At 40.6% G+C, this 18,785-nt stretch overlaps 1 protein-coding gene across 6 annotated transcripts in view; it reads right to left on the bottom strand.

The window, feature by feature from the left end:
- nlgn3a (neuroligin 3a) overlaps positions 1–18,785 on the bottom strand; it is a 291,438-nt gene that overhangs the window by 212,627 nt on the left and 60,026 nt on the right. For 2 of the 6 annotated variants that reach the window (XM_048544695.2, XM_048544697.2), the window contains exons 2-3: positions 6,848–7,601; positions 905–964 (exon numbers count right to left, since the gene is read on the bottom strand). The exons of 2 other annotated variants lie outside the window; for them this stretch is intronic. In XM_048544695.2, coding sequence (XP_048400652.1) covers positions 905–964; positions 6,848–7,340 — 553 coding nt within the window. In that variant the 5' untranslated portion in view covers positions 7,341–7,601. The remainder of the gene's footprint in view (positions 1–904; positions 965–6,847; positions 7,602–18,785) is intronic. 2 more of the 6 variants (XM_048544696.2, XM_048544698.2) reach the window with 1 other exon arrangement.

The following is an 18,785-nucleotide window of genomic DNA, read 5'->3' as shown; positions in this document are numbered from 1 at the left end:
GTGGCTTCCAAACTATTTTTATAAAGGCAGGTGGAGTGGTCTTATACTTCCTCATTATGGTAAATAGAAAACTGCTTACTTACCTTGTCTTCTGTCGCCACGATGCGTTACTTTAAGAACCACTAATTAGAACATTGTTCAATGTGTGAAATATGAGCAACTATTGAACTTTAGAAACTTGTGAGCATTCGTGGTGTGTCCGTCTAGCTTTCACACCAAGGTCCTTGAATAGATTTAGGTCCTAATAAGCATATTTTTTGAGTTAACAGGCCCAATTTTAACTCTGCGTTCGAGAATGTGTTTTGAGTGAGTTAAAATCTCACCCAACGAGTCTCAGATCCCTTTAAGGGAATCATAAATACTTTGAAATGGACTTACTTTCCCCTCATGTCACCACTGAGAGAAAAAGGTGAGATAGGATCAAATTTCTTTACAAATGTTTGCATGACCATATAATAGCACTTGTACCAGGTGAGTTAGAATTTGCATATTTAATTCCATTAAGAAACAAAACACATGTCAACACACTGGCCAACATGATAAACTTTTAGTTCCTTTCTCCTTTTCTGGAGATACTGACTATTTCCCAGTATGTATTCCTCTGTGTCTGGTAAGCTATTGTCTGGTACACATTAGATATTTTCTTTTAGAATGCTACATTGAACAAAATGCATGGCATTAAGTGCATGTCATTAGTGTAAAATATATCAAACTCTGTTCAAAAGACACTCATGCGCGCACGCACACACACACATACACACACACACACATACACAGACATATACACACTTTGTCTGTAATTCGCAGTTTCCATTTGGGTAATTGCAGTTTCATGACGAAGCTTGTTGCTTGTGTTGAGAATGCATGCTTGCTCCTCCCCATGTGATACCAGGTTTCTACCTACCTCCTTTTCTACATATTTTCTTGTTGGGTTTTCTTGTGCATTCCTTCGATATTCTTTTTACTGTAAAATGAATAAAATACTGCAAAATAACATGAGGCTCCATCAGACAAAACAGGAGCATGCAATCACAACTGTTTCACTGCCCCTACATACACATGTGCACAGGCAGACAGACAGACAGACACACACACTCTCTCTCTCTCTCTCTCTCTCTCTCACACACACACACACACAGATACGCACACAAAACCAGTTTGCAGAAATATTCAGTTGTCCCAGGGCACAGCTGGTCCATGATGTTCAAGCTGTCAATGCAGTACCACTCCAATATGGGTATGAGAAGAATATTAAAACTGGACAACATGACCTCTCACCTATCCCTTCCCTACCACTTAAACTGAGAGGTTCTGTAATAACATTTTAGGATTCTGGTAGAATGTGCCTCACATAAAAAGGACGCATTTTTCAAATGCTTCAAGTAAAGAATAAACTACAAACATTCCCTCAGGAAATCTGATAAAGGGTCTTATTTAAAATGTGAGCTTATTTTGCCCTTTTGTCAGATACGTATTGATGGCTCCGAGCCAACCAGTTCTTGTTTTTATTTCAGATTGATTGTTTACAGTTTTTCTTTTTTGATGCCTTGGGGTAGGTGGATTTTCAAAACAAAACTTCAGGTTTTTGTACCTTAATGGGTACATTTGTGATAATTTGCTTGAACCTGAGAGAATGCATTTACAACTTTGCTACTGATATCAAATACAGGAAATCATCAGAAATACTTCCAAAATTTTGGAATACGGAAAGACCAAGGCACTTCTTCCTGCACCTTAGCAATATTCATAAATGCTGTGTTTCACTAGTTTGACAACTACTAATTTGTCAATCACTTGCAGTGCATAGGATCAATTTGAGTGGAATGCCAGCAATGGCACTACCACAGTGTCATCCGCTGATTACTGTTCACAGTCAGGAAATTTCCAGGAATTCTAGCTCCTTAAACAGGGCACATTACTCAGGTCATAATAACAAACGCTGCAATGTGTTCAGATAATTCAAAGTGTTAATATTCTGTGTGCTAAACAAAAAACACTAGGGTAACCATATTTCCCACAGATTTCATCCATATCCTTCCATGTACTGTAATAGTCACTATTTCCTCTGACTCAGTAAACATTTTGTTCACCATTTGGCCAAATACCCTAATATCTCCCATATGGCTTAGTGTCACATTTTGATTAACAATTCTCTGTAAAACAACTTGGGATGTTTTATTACAATAAATGCAATATATAATTACAATTCTTTGAAGATAAAAGTTAGAATATAGCTAATTAATTCATTTTTTTTCTGCACCATGAGCTACTCAAGCATCAGCTAAAGTCACATGGTAATGATAAAAGATCATTTCTTACTTTTTCTTCTGAAGTTACTGCTGACTTGCTGAGGTACAATTTCATAGTTGCTGGTTATCATTCAAAACTTATCTGTCAAGCCATCTTTTATGTGTAAGCCTAGAGGAGTCCACAATTCCCACTTGCTCCCTGATCCTATTCCCACACACTGCTGAAAACTAAGATCCCTTTCCTGGCTCCATGTTAGTTAGCATTGTTAAAAGGTTATCGCTTCTTTGGTTCTGTTCCTCTCTCCTTAGTATCTGCTCTCATCACATTTGTCTTTAAAGAAACAACACATGAGCCTCTCCAACCCTGCAAAAGTTGTCCCTTCTCCAACCTGCCATTCATTTCCAAAGTCCTTGAATGTGTCCTTTTTCTCTGAAATTTGTTCCAATCCTTCCCAGGAGTCTATAGTCTAATCCATATAATCTCCTTGTAAAAGCACCAAATCTGCTCTAATCAGTAGGCCAAATGACAGATTATGTGATTGTGCCAAATGGCAACTTATCCCTCCATGAAATCCTTCACTTGTCTGTAGACTTAGCCACAGTTGACACCACTATCCTTCTCCAGAGCTTGGTGTCACTGTATTCATCTGGTTCATTTCTGTCTACCTAATCGTAGTCAGGAAATTGTCATCATTGATTCTTTTTCTCACTCGTGCAAATGTAGCCCTGGTGTCAACCCCAGAATATATTCTTGGCCCCCTCATAGTTTTCATCCACACACTGCCCGTTGGCTACACAGAATCAGTTTTCACACATATTCTAACAACATCTATATCTACCTTAGTATCATATATTTTGACACTTCTGCTATTTCCACTATCTCTGAGGTGTCTTGTCTCCTTGCAGTGACCAATACTGATATCCAATACTGAAGGAGACAAATTTCCTCCATTTAAATACTAGAGAGGCTGAAATCATTTTCTTTGTTTGGCACCGCTAATTCCACTCTCTAGACTCTGATTCAATTCCTCTCCCTGCAACAATCTGAGGCTGAAGTACACTGCATATCTGTCATATCTGACCGCAAGGTGAGCTTCAAAAACTTAGCTGTCCCATCACTAACTGCCTATTTCCACCTCTACGGCACATTCCCAATCATTCCGTGGGACAGGTCCTCTGCTGCTTAGATTTTCCTGCATGATTTGGTTATTTTCAGACTTGAAATTTATAACACATTCATGACTGGTGTCCTATATAATCTACCTCATCCATAACTCTGTAGACTGTGTTCAAACTCACAGGAAGTTCCATTCTCCCCCTTAGCCTGTGTTCACAGAGCTATAATGGCTCCTAGTGAAGCAACCTTTCCATTTTGAACTCCTCCTACTTGTTAAATCTATTCTCAGCTGTCCCCTTCCCATCTCTAATCATCTCCAGCCCTATTGTTGAGTATCTTCAATTTTAAGTATTCCATCTTGGATACCAATGTCCTAGGCTCTGGAATTTCCACCTTAAACCTCTCTACATTAGTTTTCTCCTGTGAAGGCACTTCTTGAAACCCTTTCCATTTGGCCAAGCTTTTGATCATCTACTGGTATTTGTTTCCTTGTGGCTCAATGTTACAGTTTGTTTTGAATCAACTTAACATGTTCTATTATTTTAAAGATGCCTTGCAAATTCAAGTTGAGGTATGAATTTCAGTGAGTTCATGCACATTTCCCATATTCACCTAAATGCCAACTTCTCAAAGAATTCCTTGCTGAAATCCATGTTGATTGCTTCTATCAAAGTTCGTCCATCCAGATATTCAGTAATTTTTAAACATTTAGAATTTTCTGCACATCAGATGATAAGTGGCAATTACTTGAATTACCATGTTCTTTCTTGCAAATCAGTGTTACGTTGTCTTCTTTACAGTTCTCTGGCACATATTCCCTCTCAATTTCTCTAGCTTCCCTTCATGATTCTTTGGTCTTATCACATCCCGGCATTATGTTCTCCTTTAGCTTAAGTAACTCCTACATCCTGGATTTGTAATCTACTGCAAATCAAATTCTCCTAATCAATCCTTGTTAGTTTAAACTGAGCTCCCTAACAATCCATAATACTTAAATATCATTTTCATAAGCCTCATGGTTTGTGAATACAACTCTTCTTAAGCCCTCACTCCAACCAATTCAAATCTACAATTCTTCAGATGACCTAAATACAGTTTTCTTTACGGTTACCTATTTACATCTAACTCTCGTTATTCATGACAATAACTAAATCTATCACTGCTTACCCAGAATTTTACCAAAATCCACTTCTCATTAGTCCCACTCATCATAATTTCAACCCTTTACATATGCAGACCAAGTTTAATCCGCTCATCTAGAAAGAATGATGTGCCGAAATTGTTAAAGTCAAGTTGAGTGCACTCATCTTACACACTGTACTGACTGATTATCACCTTACTGATCCCAATTTATCACCATCATATCCTGCTGCTTTGAAATTTGGCAAATTGTTGTTCACCAACGACCTAAAGCAGCATTAAGCTCCTTGAATGTAATGAACACAAACTTACATTTTAGACTTTAATGCTAAACTTGGCAAAAAAAAAGGTAGGGCTTGCATCAAAAACCAACATATTTTCTTTCAAATAACTGTAAATGAGTGCTCCTCCCAGATCTGTGACCAGATTGCATTCACTCCTCTCATAAAAACCGAAAGAACTTCGGATGCTGTAAATCAGGAACAAAGCAAAGTTGCTGGAAAAGCCCAGCAGGTCTGGCAGCATCTGTGAAGGAAAAACACAGAGTTAAATGTTTCGGGTCCGGTGACCCTTCTGAGATTCTAAGGTAGGGTCCCCGGATCCGAAATGTTAAATCTGTCTTTTTCCTTCCCAGGTGCTACCTGGCCTACTGAGCTTTTCCAGCAACTTTGTTTCTGTTCACTCCACTCATGTTCCTCTTCCTTCCCAAAAGTTCACCTATCCCTGGTCTATCCAATTTAAAGCAACCGTGACTAGTAACCTGCATGAGAATGATATTTTCTAGCAAATCTGGACTCCGTTCTTTGTCACATGTCGCAAAGCTCTGCCCCTAGCAACAGCTTTCAGCATGAAACAAACTTCTCAGCTTGTGTTTATTAAGTTAATAGTGCTTCTAATGATTATCTCTTCTCATTAACTTGAGTTTGAGTGTAGCCTAGTTCCTGCATTGCATATAAAATGAATTCTGTTTATGACATTTTGACTATCAGTGGAAAAATGTCTACCGTACAAATTTACGCATTAATTGGCAATCTAACTAAGAGACCATAAGGATGAAATATATGAAAAATTGAAATGTTACGCAGACACACTGGAAGTGTTCTGAACCTAACTATATATAACAGTAGCTCTGAATTGTGCTTAAAATTTCACAGAATTATTATGGTGCAGAAGGCAATCATTCAGCTGTTATGTCTGCATTGGCTCTCTAAGCCTTTTAATTTAATGCTAATCTCCTGCCTTCTTCCTATAAGCCTGCACATTTATTCTATTTGAACAATCATGCAATATCTCAATGGATGTCTTAATTGAACTTCAGCAGTGTTATTTCTGATCCTAACTACTTACTGTATGAACTTAGTGCACTTTTTTTTACGATTTCCCCAGTGTCAATGTAATTCACATTGACGAATCAAGGTATTAAAGTAATAAAGTAAGCACAGTCCTTTGCAAAACCCCTGCGTTATTGACTTTCACAATTATTTACGTAGTAATCGATGTTCACAACCATCTTGGAGGGATTAGCCCTTGCCCTGACGAGTTTAATAAGAGTAGCTCTCGGACAGGAGGTCTCAGTAGAAACTGAGTTTAAACTCAGCAGTTTCAGTAGTTTATGATGAATATGTAAAGTTCATGCCCGATATTACTGAATGTATTTCACTTTATGAATAATTGGCACAAGCTTGAGGGTAACTTGCACTGGTTTGTGGATTTTTACACCAATTAATGGATAGTTGATAGTGATGACCCATGGAAAATCTACAGTGACTGACGGATAATCTGGATGAGTCTTGCAAAATTGTTTCAGGGTCTTTGCAAATGAACAATAAGCTCTCTTCATATGAGTTCTAAGTAGTGAACTAAATCATAAATAAAAATCAAACTATAAACTAATCCTCTGGATTTGAGAGTGATTTTGCAGCAGACATTCAGTCACAACCCATGTATGTCCTGGGAGAATATTTCTGCAATCACCCTTCACAAACTTTCCAACCGACTTTCCCCTCACACATTACAGTGTGAACCCCAAGCGCTGCGAATTAACCTTGTTGTCAATGCACCTGCCTTGAGACTTTTTGCAGTGATGATTAACTTTTGGTTGTCAAACTGTGCCAAAGAAACAAAAGAGGAACCATAACAGTGCCATAGACAGTAAGAGATGTAAAGGTCAAAGTAAGGCAAAGCCACAACGTGAGCCACATAACAACTACATGCAGGAGGAGGATGGAATGGGGTCAGGTGCGAAATAGGAAACCACCTCATGCTTAAAAAGCAACATACAGACAAAACAGGAACAAAGAACCAGACAAAAGAAACACTGGCTCATCCCCTTCCGACTCACCATCCTCTGTAGGGACATAGATGTTTAGATACAAACAGTCTTCATTTTGATCCTGGATGTAGGTTGCAACTATATCCAAATTGGCCGTGAACCAGATTGGCAACATGATTTCTGGCACTATACCATGGATGTTTTGTGGACAGACTGGGGCAAAGTGAGTTACATTACGTATTCTAGACCAGGAGGGTGGAGGCTCTGGTGGTTGGAACCTTTTCTCTCCAGTGGGAGCACTTGCATATGGAACTCCCAGGTACTGATCCACTGGGCCAAGTATGTCACTTGGCAAGGGAATTCGGATTCCCCGTAGTTTTCCATAATGTGTATTCACAGTTGGGTAATTGATCTGACCCTCCAGCACTGTGACCCTCACAACAAAGCTGAATATCCAGAGAGCAGTCCTACAGTCTACACTGAAGAAAATGGTGGCTATGCGATGTAGAAAGGATACAGGACAACTCCATCTTGTGTGAAGAAACATTGTGCACGATGCCATTACTGGATTCTCAGCAATATAAATTCCCGAAGTCCTTCGTGCCAATAAATAACTGTAGTAATTCCAAAGGTCATTGAGAGGGTGTTTCTTATGTTGTAACTCTGATTCTATTTGAGTTGTCAATCCATAGTTTTGCTGCAAAGCCAAATAAGCATCCTGCAGTGGGATCCTACTCTCATAGTTTCAGATCTGGAAGATGCACATCCTGTCACCCCAGGAAAGTGTTATTCTTCTCTTGCATTTCAATTTCAGAGACAAATCCTGTGATAAGTAAACAGAAATAAATTTAACTTGTGCACCCATACATGAAGCTCTGCATTTAGGAAAGAAATAAAAGTGGATTTTAAAAAATGCAGCAAATGAATAAACACAGATGTACTGTCATTAAAGCCTGTACCACCCAAATGTGCTATTTTATTCATTAAGAAGAACACAGTATTTAACCTTGATAAAATGATACCTTTCATTTAAACCACACCTTCATGTTCCAGTCCAGAAGCCAGACTGGAATCTTCTGCTATGACAGGAATCCTTTCCTTTACACTCATGAGAGACCTCAGCAGAACTCTCAGTGAGTTAAGAGATGGCATGAGTTCTAAACATTTACTAGAATAAGGTGATCGATTGGCATTAATTACCTGCCATTTTTTTTCCTTTTATTCATTCAGAGGGTGAGGGCGTTGCTGGCTAGGCAGCATTTATTGCATTTATTTAAGGGTCCCAACCCGAAACATCAAACTTTCCTGCTCCTCTGATGATGCTTGGCCTTCTGTTTATCTAGCTTCACACTGTGTTATCTCAGATTCTCCAGCATCGGAAATTCCTACTATCTCTGTAGCATTTACTGCCCATTGGGCAGTTAGGAGTCAACCACTTTGTTGTGGGTCTGGAGTGACATGTAGGCCAGACCCAGTAAGAATGGCAGTTTCCTTCCCTAAAGGACATCAGCGAACCAGATGGGGTTTTCCTGACAATTGGCAATAGATTCATGGTCAGCATTAGATTCTTAATTCCAGATAATTGTTGAATTCAAATTCCACCATCTGCCATGGTGGGATCCAAAGCCGGGTGCCCAGAACATTATCTGGGTCTCTGGATTAACAATCCAGCGATAATGCCACTAGGCCATTGCCTCCCTTTCTGCTGAGCAGTTGCCAGTGGAGGCCAAGGCTTTAAAACTTGATACTTTATGCATATGAATCTTGATGGCAGGGCACTTCTACATTTCAAATGTGCAGGCTGGGCCAGGTTGAGCTGAACATCCTTCTAAGCCCAGAAAAACACTTTTGGATTTGATCCTAATGTTTATTATTTGGGATGAGCTATTTAGACTGTGGCACAGTGCATGAGGAAGCACAACTTTGCACAACTTTTATGACGAAGTACAAGTGTTCTTTGGAACTTCAGAGCTTCAGTATTTAGACAACTAATTTACAATTAAAACTTAGTGGCTGATGAAGGCATTTCTAAAATGTGAAGTGATCTAAGGGAACTGAAAGCACAATATTATTTTCAGGTTAACTCTCAAAATGGTGCTAGAAATTGTAGCAGAACTCTTCCTACCTGTCAGCCCCACCCTTCCCACTGACCAATCCCTACTACTCCCTACTTGCATCCACCTACCTTCCCCCAGCCTGCCGCTCCTCCCTCTATTTATTTCCCAGCTCCCTTTCCCCTCCCCAGTTCCGGTGAAGGGTCTCAATCTGAAACCTCGACTTTCCTGTTCCTCTGATGCAGCCTGACCTGCCGTATTCACCAGCTCCACACTGTGTTGACTCTAACTCCAGCATCTGTAGTTCCTGCTACTTCTGAGTGACACGGGTTTTCGGATATGGATGCACTATACATCCAAATGATTAAAGATAGATTTGCCCCAACACGGGCAGCCACAAGACTTTGTTGACTCAAGCTTTCAATGTTGGCACATTATCAATTACACATGGCAAAAGATACGGATTTAGACATGTGGTGGAAGTAGAAAATTGTATATCACTGAAATTTAAAGGATGGAGATAATTAATGGTTGCAAGGGGTTCCTGCTGCATCACTGTATACTTTATGGCATGCCTGCTGAGAGACAGAGTCAAACTTCAAGCTGTAAATGAGTATACTGTCACTGAACATGCTAGCTCAATGCGGCATAGCAGTTCTGTTATACTTGGAGCAGATGGCACTTATCTACAAGCGGATTTCTCAGGACTCTGAATGCGTAAAGACAGTTCCCCAAAATAGATGTACCAGAATTTCTGTTATCAATGATGGTACAGTCAGTCAGGGTACACTGGCAGTTGATAAGCCAGAGTACAAATTATTTTTTGCAGTGCCGTTGAAAGCATGGCAATTAGTTGGACTTTGTTTTTTTAGCACATCCAGCAATTCAGTTAGTTAACATTCAACTGTCTTGATGGTGCTGTTAATTCTGATAGACCAGCTGGCTTTGGGAATCAGAACCTCTACTCCTCAAATTATCTGACAAAATGAGACATATTCCTCTCTTTCTTGTCATTTTCCTTCTCCATCCCACTCCTACTCTGACCTCTCCTTTAATCACTTAATCATTTAATCACTTGATTTTCATACTACCAGAACTTCCATTTTGTCCTTTCTACTCCCTTCCGCTGTCCTTTCTGTTCCTTTGCTTGTTCAAAGCCTGTTAAATTGGAACCATTGCCGAGTTCTGATGAAAGAGCATCACTGCCAACACTGGACTGGACTTTGCATGCCTTTCAGAGTGTGTTGTGGCAGGGGAACATGAGAGATAGGGCAGGTGCTCACCCTGAACTCACCCCACAAAGAAATGCTTGGACAGGTGTCACAATTGACAGCCCACCAACCATATGTAAATAAATAAGTGTCAATTGAATGTGTTAAGAGCTCAATTGATCTGGTAGTACACTGCCACACAATAATACAGTTGGAATGAGCACTCATGTGAAAGTTGGCAGACCATTTAAAAAAACTTCTTTTTAGAAAGGCACGAAGCAAAACTGATTATCATTATCAGCGGGTGCACTTCATGGATCAGGGCACTCCTACTCTCTCCAGGTTTAGCATCCCATTTGTTTTTCTACCCACTTGCTCTCCAAAATCCACCACTCACCATCTCCCACTCTGAAAGTGAGTGAAACTTTCACTGTTCAATACCCCTTACCTGGTTCAGGATTTATGCCGTAAGGATTAATTGACATCATGATGTAGGCTTTGCCCATCAGGAGAGAAAAAAAGCGCTCCTGGGAGGAAATAGCCAGCTCTCCAAGAGTTTCTAAAGAGTTGTTAAAGCTCTGTGCTTGTTACCAATGCTGTTCAAGCAATTATAACATGAACTTACTCTTGTCTCGCATGAGAAATGAGAAATATGTAATAAATCTATATAATATTTGTCAAGATTGAGCCTAATCTTCTGTTTAAGACATCGTGTTGTCAGCCTTGACTAATGCCACAAAGCTGGACATAAATCCATCCACGACATCCCAAGTGATATCTGACATTATAAGTAGCAGCAACTTGTGAAGGCAGGATTCCCTCTATATTGAGTGGGGAAAGTTCCAGACTGCCCTTGTGAACACCATTCAAAGTGAGTATTGCTGCAAAGAAACACTTTTTTCGCTGACTGATTTTTAGTCAGGGAGGGTGGACAGTCTGCACACTTCCTGTTAATGCAGGTCACCCTACTTTTCTCCTTTCATAGATGCTCCCTAACCGACTGAGTATTTCTAGAATTTTCTGTTTGTAATGTCATCTCTGACTGATGACGCATGTGTATGGCTACTGACTATTATGTGAAAAATATTGCTGGAGAAGTGGGACTTGTTTTCATTCCCAACGTTACACTCCTTGTTTCAAACATAATAGTTAGAATGATTCCCAGTGGAGGCAGAACTAAAAATTCAAATAAACCTGAACAAAGCCTTTTTAGAACGCAAATGTGCAAAGAAGAAAAACAAGATAAATCAAAATCTCTGAAAGGCATTTACCTTATTATCGTTTCCAAGTATTTTTGTACTGGTTGAAAACAATTCTGGGAGAACATTTCACAAAGACATGATAAAAATTGGAGATGCTGAATACTTGCAGGATGCCCATTTCCACAAATTAAAATTTAAATAACTCTCTCACATGTTTCATCTAAGTGTTTCTCACAAAGTGATCTCTAACCAATGGAAATATTGCTACTGAGGGAAACCAAGCATTACAATAAAACAACCTTTCAGTGCCTCAACATTAAGTAGTCAGAGAACAGATGAAAGCCATAAAATAAGTGAGTGGGCTTGAAGTGGAGGATGCAAGTAAAACGGAAAAGACTCTGTACAGCTATTTCTTGCAAGTATTTGCAAAGAAAGACATGTGATGTGTGCCCTCTAACAGAAAACTAGCTCACAAAAAAATCAATGATTTCATCCTAGAGTCATTTTGGACATGGCAAAACAAAAAAAAAACACTTTGAGCAGATGTCATTTATCTCCGAAGGGTGAGGAAGAAAAGGAAACTTTGAGTCACTGATGACCATTATCAAGAAGTCAATAGACACTGGAGAAATGCCAGTAGATTGAGAACAGGCTAATACTGTTCCCATTATTGAAAAGAAAGGGTGATGGACCAGACACAGGAAACCACAGTGCCATTAATCTTGCATTCATTCCATGCAGAATAGTGGAATTGGTTGTCAGGAATACACTAAGTATCATCTACACAAGAGTAAACTAATTAACAGCAGTTAATGTGGATTCAAAAGAACCTAGAAGAGCAACCTTCTCAACTGCTTTGAGGAAGAAGTGACAGCCACAGCGGACATGGGAAACCTTATGACATTGCGTATCTTAAATTTCAAAAGGCTTTTGGAAAATTGTCTTATGAAATGTAACAAAAGGTGAGGTGGTGGTGTAGTTGTAAAAGCCCAAGCTTATGATCCAGGAACATGATTTAGAATTCCACCATGGCAGACAGTGAGATCTGACTTCAATAAAATCTGGAATTAAGGAGTAATCTAATAGCGACCATTTGTCAACTGTTGTGAAAACACATTTGGTTCACGCATATGCTTTACAGAAGGAAATCTACAACTTTTTAGCTTGTCTGGCCTACATGTAACTCCTGGCACACAGCAATGTGATTGGTTCAGAATTACCTTTTGAAATGGCCAGGAGGTCATTTGCTTGTATCACTACAAAATCTGAAGAAAGAATGAAACTGTTGTTTCGATCACCCAAAATTGACTAAGAATCCAGAAATGGCACTAGCAAACCCATTCCAACTGACCTCACGGAGGTCCTCCCAATGAGATTTGGTACTTATGCCAAGACAGGGACAGCCATTCCCTAGACTAGTCAAGAAACAGCCTGACATTAGTCATACCATAAAGTGATTCTGAACATCAGAATCCCCGAATATGGCTTGTGACAGGCCAGACCTATGAGAGCTGATGGTAGTACAGTCATACACAACTGAAAGGGAATTGCTCTGGGCATTCTCAAAATTCACTCCAAATCTAGCATCAAGTCAAGCAATGGACAAGGAAACCATTTGCTGATTATGACTAATCACAGATCACTTTTACTAACTAAGCCTAGCTGTCCTAAAGAACACAACTACTAACCAGGTCTGCGGCAGGTGTAAGGGAACCAAGAATGAAATATTTATACAAACTCATCCACACCAATGTACCTATCACAAGGACATCCATTCATGGCAGGACTCGTGGGAGTGAACATCTTATCTTCCGTATGGAGGTGAAACCCAGGCTTCATATTAAGGATATGCTGTCTCTTGTTCTGCAATACTACCACCACGCTAAGTGGAATAGACTTCAAACAGACCTCACCTCAAAATTGGGTATCATGAGGCATTATGGACCATCAGAAGCAGCAGAATTATGTTCAACTAAAATCTTGAAACTCCTGGTGCTGCTCTCCACCATTTTCACCAAGCCAGCAAAGCAACCTTGGTTCAAAAAAGCAAGCAGGAGGGCACACCAGAAATAGCACCAAGCATGTCTAGAAACGAGGTGCGAACCTGGTGAAGCAACAACACAAGACTACTTGCATGCCAAATAGCAGATGCAGGTGCAGTATACAGAACTGACTAAACTCACAAACAACAGATAATGTCTAAACTTTGCAGTCCTGCCACATATAGTCATGAATAGTGGCAGACTATTACGCAAATAACTCGACAGGAAGGTTCCACAAATTTTCATATCCTCAATAATAGGATAAACCAGCATATTAGTGTAAAAGGTAAGGCAGAAGCATTTGGATCCATCTTCGGCCAGAAGTGCCGAGGGTGTGATCTATTTTGGTCTCCTCCTGAGGTGCTCAGCATCACAGACGTCATCCTCAGCCAATTTGATTCATTTCATGTCATATTAAGAAATGGCTGAATACAGTGGATACTGCAAAGGCGTAATATTTCAGCAATAGGGGAAAATACTTCAGTGGTTTACAGTCATACTTAGGACAAAGGATGAAAATTGTGGTTGTTGGTGGACAATTATCGCAGTTCCTGGATATCTCTTGTGATGATGCTGTGGCTTTAAGAGGTCATTTTATCCTGTTTAAAGAGAGGTTGTGAAGCAGATGTGCCCAGTAGTCTACAAAACCACTACAGCAAACAGCTTGTGAGGCCCTGGGGTGTTGGAACAACAGGGGCAGCTTGGATGGGTGTAGCAAGCTCTCACAGACGAGGATTTCTGGTTTTTCTTTTATGTTTAGGATTAGCTTTAAGCAATTGCTGTTGTTGGCTTGAAGGAGTAGAAGCTTTCTTTTCCTTCTCTCGGTTACAGCTAGATGCTGGGATTTCTCTTTGCTGCTGGGTAACCTGTAAGTCAAATCAATTTTCCTGTTTGTCAATGGGTATGTTTATCAGATTTTACTAAATTGGGACAGTCAATTAGAAACAGTATATCTATAACTCAGTTAACTTTTCCAACAGAGTTGTTATTCTAAGTTCTTTCTTTTTTTTATATTTTACTATAATGTTTTAAAAAATCGTGTGTTTTTGTTTAATGTCATCTAGTCTGACCAGTCATGCTTCCTCTGGAACAAGTCATTTCACATCTGCCTTTAAAATATGAAAATGTGAGGGTCTAGACCATGTTATAAAATACTTTGAGGGGATCAGTTCATGTCCATAACACTATTTAGGAGGTCCTCAGTGCAGTGTCGCAGGCACAACCATTTTCAGATAATTTCTCAATGACGTTCTCTTTATCAAAAAGGTCAGAAGTGGGAATGTTCACTGACGATTGCACAACGTTCCAGCCCCATTCATGACTCCTTATTTACTGTATCTGTATGCAGCAAGACCTGGACAATATTCAGTATTGTGCTGATATGTTGCAAGTAAGATCTGTGCACACAACTATCAGGTAACGACTCTCTCCAGCAATATCATTGCCCCTTGACCTTCAATGGCACATTCATCACTGTATCCCTCACTATCAACATCCTGGGGATTACCAATGATGAGAAAAGTCACGACAAGCCATAGATATACTATGGTGGTAAGAGCAGGCCAGAGACTAGGAGTTCTGCAGTGAATAACTCACGTCCTGTCTCCCCATTGCCTGTCCACCATCAACAAGGCACAAGTCCTAAGTACGGTGAAATATTCTCCACTTGTTTGGATGAGTGCAGCCCCATAATTAGTCAAAAACATCAACACCATCGGAAGCAAAACATCCCACTTGATTGGCACCCCATCAATCACCTTCAACATGTACACATTTCACCACTGACACACAGTGGCATAATGTATACCGTCTTCAAGATACACCATAGTTACTCACCAAGGCTCCTCTGTCAGTGCCTTACAAACTATGACCTGTGATCAGAGATAATGGGAACTGCAGATGCTGGAGAATCCAAGATAACGAAGTGTGGAGCTGGATGAACACAGCAGGCCAAGCAGCATCTCAGGAGCACAAAAGCTGACGTTTTGGGCCTAGACCCTTCATCAGAGAGGGGGATGGGGAGAGGGTTCTGAAATAAATAGGGAGAGAGGGGGAGGCAGACCGAAGATGGATAGAGGAGAAGATAGGTGGAGAGGAGAGTATCGGTGGGGAGAGGATAGGTTAGTCCGGGAGGACGGACCGGTCAAGGAGGCAGGATGAGGTTGGTAGGTGGGAAATGGAGGTGCGGCTTGAGGTGGGAAGAGGGGATAGGTGAGAGGAAGAACAGGTGAGGGAGACGGGGACGAGCTAGGCTGGTTTTGGGATGCGGTGGGGGAGGGGGAGATTTTGAAGCTGGTGAAGTCCACATTGATACCATTGGGCAGCAGGGTTCCCAAGCGGAATATGAGTTGCTGTTCCTGCAACCTTCAGGTGGCATCATTGTGGCACTGCAGGAGGCCCATGATGGACATGTCATCTGAGGAATGGGTCTGCCTTCCGGAGAGACCACTCTTTCCACGGCTCCCTTGTCTGCTCCACAATCTCCTCCAACCCCACCACACCCAGCACCTTCCCCTGCAACCGCAGGAAGTGCTACACCTGCCCCCACACCTCCTCCCTCACCCCCATCCCAGGCCCCAAGATGACTTTCCATATTAAGCAGATGTTCACCTGCACATCTGCCAATGTAGTATACTGTATCCACTGTACCCAGTGTGCCTTCCTCTACATTGGGGAAACCAAGCAGAGGTTTGGGGACCGCTTTGCAGAACACCTCCGCTCAGTTCGCAATAAACAATTGTACCTCTCAGTCGCGAACCATTTTAACTCCCCCTCCCCTTCCTTAGATGACATGTCCATCATGGGCCTCCTGCGGTGCCACAATGATGCCACCTGAAGGTTGCAGGAACAGCAACTCATATTCCGCTTGGGAACCATGCAGCCCAATGGTATCAATGTGGACTTCACAAGCTTCAAAATCGCCCCCTCCCCCACTGCATCCCAAAACCAGCTCAGCTCGTCCCCGCCTCCCTAACCTGTCCTTCCTCTCACCTATCCCCTCCTCCCACCTCAAGCTGCACCTCCATTTCCCACCTACCAACCTCATCCCGCCTCCTTGACCTTCCGTCCTCCCTGGACTGACCTATCCCCTCCCCACCTAAACTCTCCTTTCCACCTATCTTCTCCTCTATCCCTTTTCGGTCCGCCTCCCCTTCTCTCCCTATTTATTTCAGAACCCTCATCCCGTCCCCCTCTCTGATATAGGGTCTAGACCTGAAATGTCAGCTTTTGTGCTCCTGAGATGCTGCTTGGCCTGCTGTGTTCATCTAGCTTCGCACTTTGTTATCTTAAACTATGGCCTGTACTGCTTAAAAGCCAAACAGAGCCAATACATTGGAAGAAGTTTCCCTCCAAGCCAACCTGTTGCTGTTCCTTCACTGTTGCTGGATCAAACTCCTGGAACTCGCACCCTTATAGCACTGTAGGTGTATCTACCACCAAAGACAGCAGCTCATCACATTCTCTGGGGGTAGTTATGGATGTGTAATAAATTTTGGCCTGATTACACAAACAAATAAAGAAAATTGCAATTTGATAGCAAACTTCAAAAATAGGGTTAAAAATCTGACTGAACAATAGGAGAAATGTAATCTGACTAATACGAAATCAGCTGGGCAAATGCCTGAATCAAGTATCTCGAGGATCTTAGCTCAAATCACATTCAGAAATACATTTATAAAGTGGTTAAATGAGGATAATGAATAGAATCAAAAGAAGCAATTTGGAAATTGCAGAGTAAGATTAGTATATTATGCAAGAAGTTTGAACACTGGCAAATGGAATGGAATGCAACTGTGAAATCCCCCACGTAAGAAAAAAAGGCAACTCACACACTTCATGAATAATGCTGAAATAAATCAGAATGAAGCTGAAAGTTACTTTGATTTAGTAGGTTTGAGAATAAGTAGGGTAGATCTTGACTATGTGCCATAGTATAAAAATGGGTGATGGCAAGACAGCAGCCCATGTTAAATCCCAGCCAACTTTTATATTGCTAGAAGTCACTGGCAATAAAAACTGGGAGAGATGTAAACCGAGATGCCAATTTACGTTCACCTGCTTTACACTATCACAGAGTGAAGATCTGTCTCAATAACAAATGTATGGCAGTAGTCACAAAACTAAAAAAGATATTGAAATACAACACAAAACAGTAGAATACAAGTCATAGGAGGTAATGATTAAACTGTGTAGCATTCCGAATAGATCAAATAAAACATTATTTTTGCACTTTGAAGAAATAACAGGTTTATTAAAAGCCTGGAGGCAGTGCAGTCATAAAGAAAGGCTGAATAGGCTTGGAATATCTGACACTAATTCATACCTCCTCCTGAGACATGACCCTTCTAAATAAATATTTAGCCATCATTTCCAAGATTGTCAGTAACATCATATTCTCTAGATATTTTCCTGCCATGGCCTCTAAATGTTCAGTCAATTCAAACTTGAATTCAAAAATTCAAAAAGCCTATTTCTATCTCATTCCCAAAAATCGCAATGAGATTGCCCTGGCAGAGCTGACATTTCATCTGTTCTTGCACCACTGAACTGATTTATTTCTGTTTCAATTCTATTTTTATCCCTTCTCCACCCTGTTCCTTCCCGTATCTCTGACTCTTAGTCACTTTAACGTCTTACTTTAATTTGTCCAAGCAACTGTATAAATCTCTAAAGTTTAATGGTAGGTCAGAGAATTGGGCAGATTTTAAGAACCAGCACATAATTACTAAAAATACAATGAGGACTCAAAAAGCGGAGTTTGAGAGAAAGCCTGGAGGTAATACAAAAATATATATTAAGAGATTGTACAAATATTTGAATAGGTGAAGAGCAACTAAAGCTAGCATTGTTTCTCTCGAGATTGAATCCAAGGCATTGATAATGGAAAACAAAGAAATGGTGAAAGTGTTAACAGTTATTTGTGTTTGTCTTCATGGTAAATGGCAGGGAAAAATTCCCAAAGATAACTGCCAACCAAGAGGCAATAATGAAGGATGAGCTTAAGACAATCACCATTGCCAAGGAAGAGGTGTCAGGAAAACCTTTGGATCTAAAAGCTTACAAGTCTCCAGGACTGGATGGCCAGTATCCTTGGGTCTTAGGAGAAGTTGCAGCCCCAATAGAAGATGCATAGATTATAATCTTCCTGTTGTGCTGTTGCACTGCACATGTGCAAAATACTTTTAAGGGATGTGCATATGATGTTATCACTGTACAATGACAAGTGACCTAATGGTAGAAACTCTCAGTCTCCAGCTTACAGATCTTTATGTTCCGGCAGCATGACAAGCTGAGGAATGGGTGCAACTCTACCTTGCTTAGTTTGAGCCCTGACATGAAAGTGCCTGAGATTGTTGTGTACATATTCAGATACGAAATTCTGTAATAAAAGCTCACTGAATTTCTCAGCATTACATGACCTATCTTGTGCATAAGTGTCACAGTGTGACAGTGGCAGACCATCAGAATATCTCAACATGTCATGGTGTCCAAAATTC

Source organism: Stegostoma tigrinum, chromosome 15 (genome assembly GCF_030684315.1).
Source record: "Stegostoma tigrinum isolate sSteTig4 chromosome 15, sSteTig4.hap1, whole genome shotgun sequence".
Taxonomy (NCBI): Eukaryota; Metazoa; Chordata; class Chondrichthyes; order Orectolobiformes; family Stegostomatidae; genus Stegostoma; species Stegostoma tigrinum.
The sequence above is the reverse complement of the archived record's forward strand: the minus strand, read 5'-3'. Positions and strand labels throughout refer to the sequence as shown.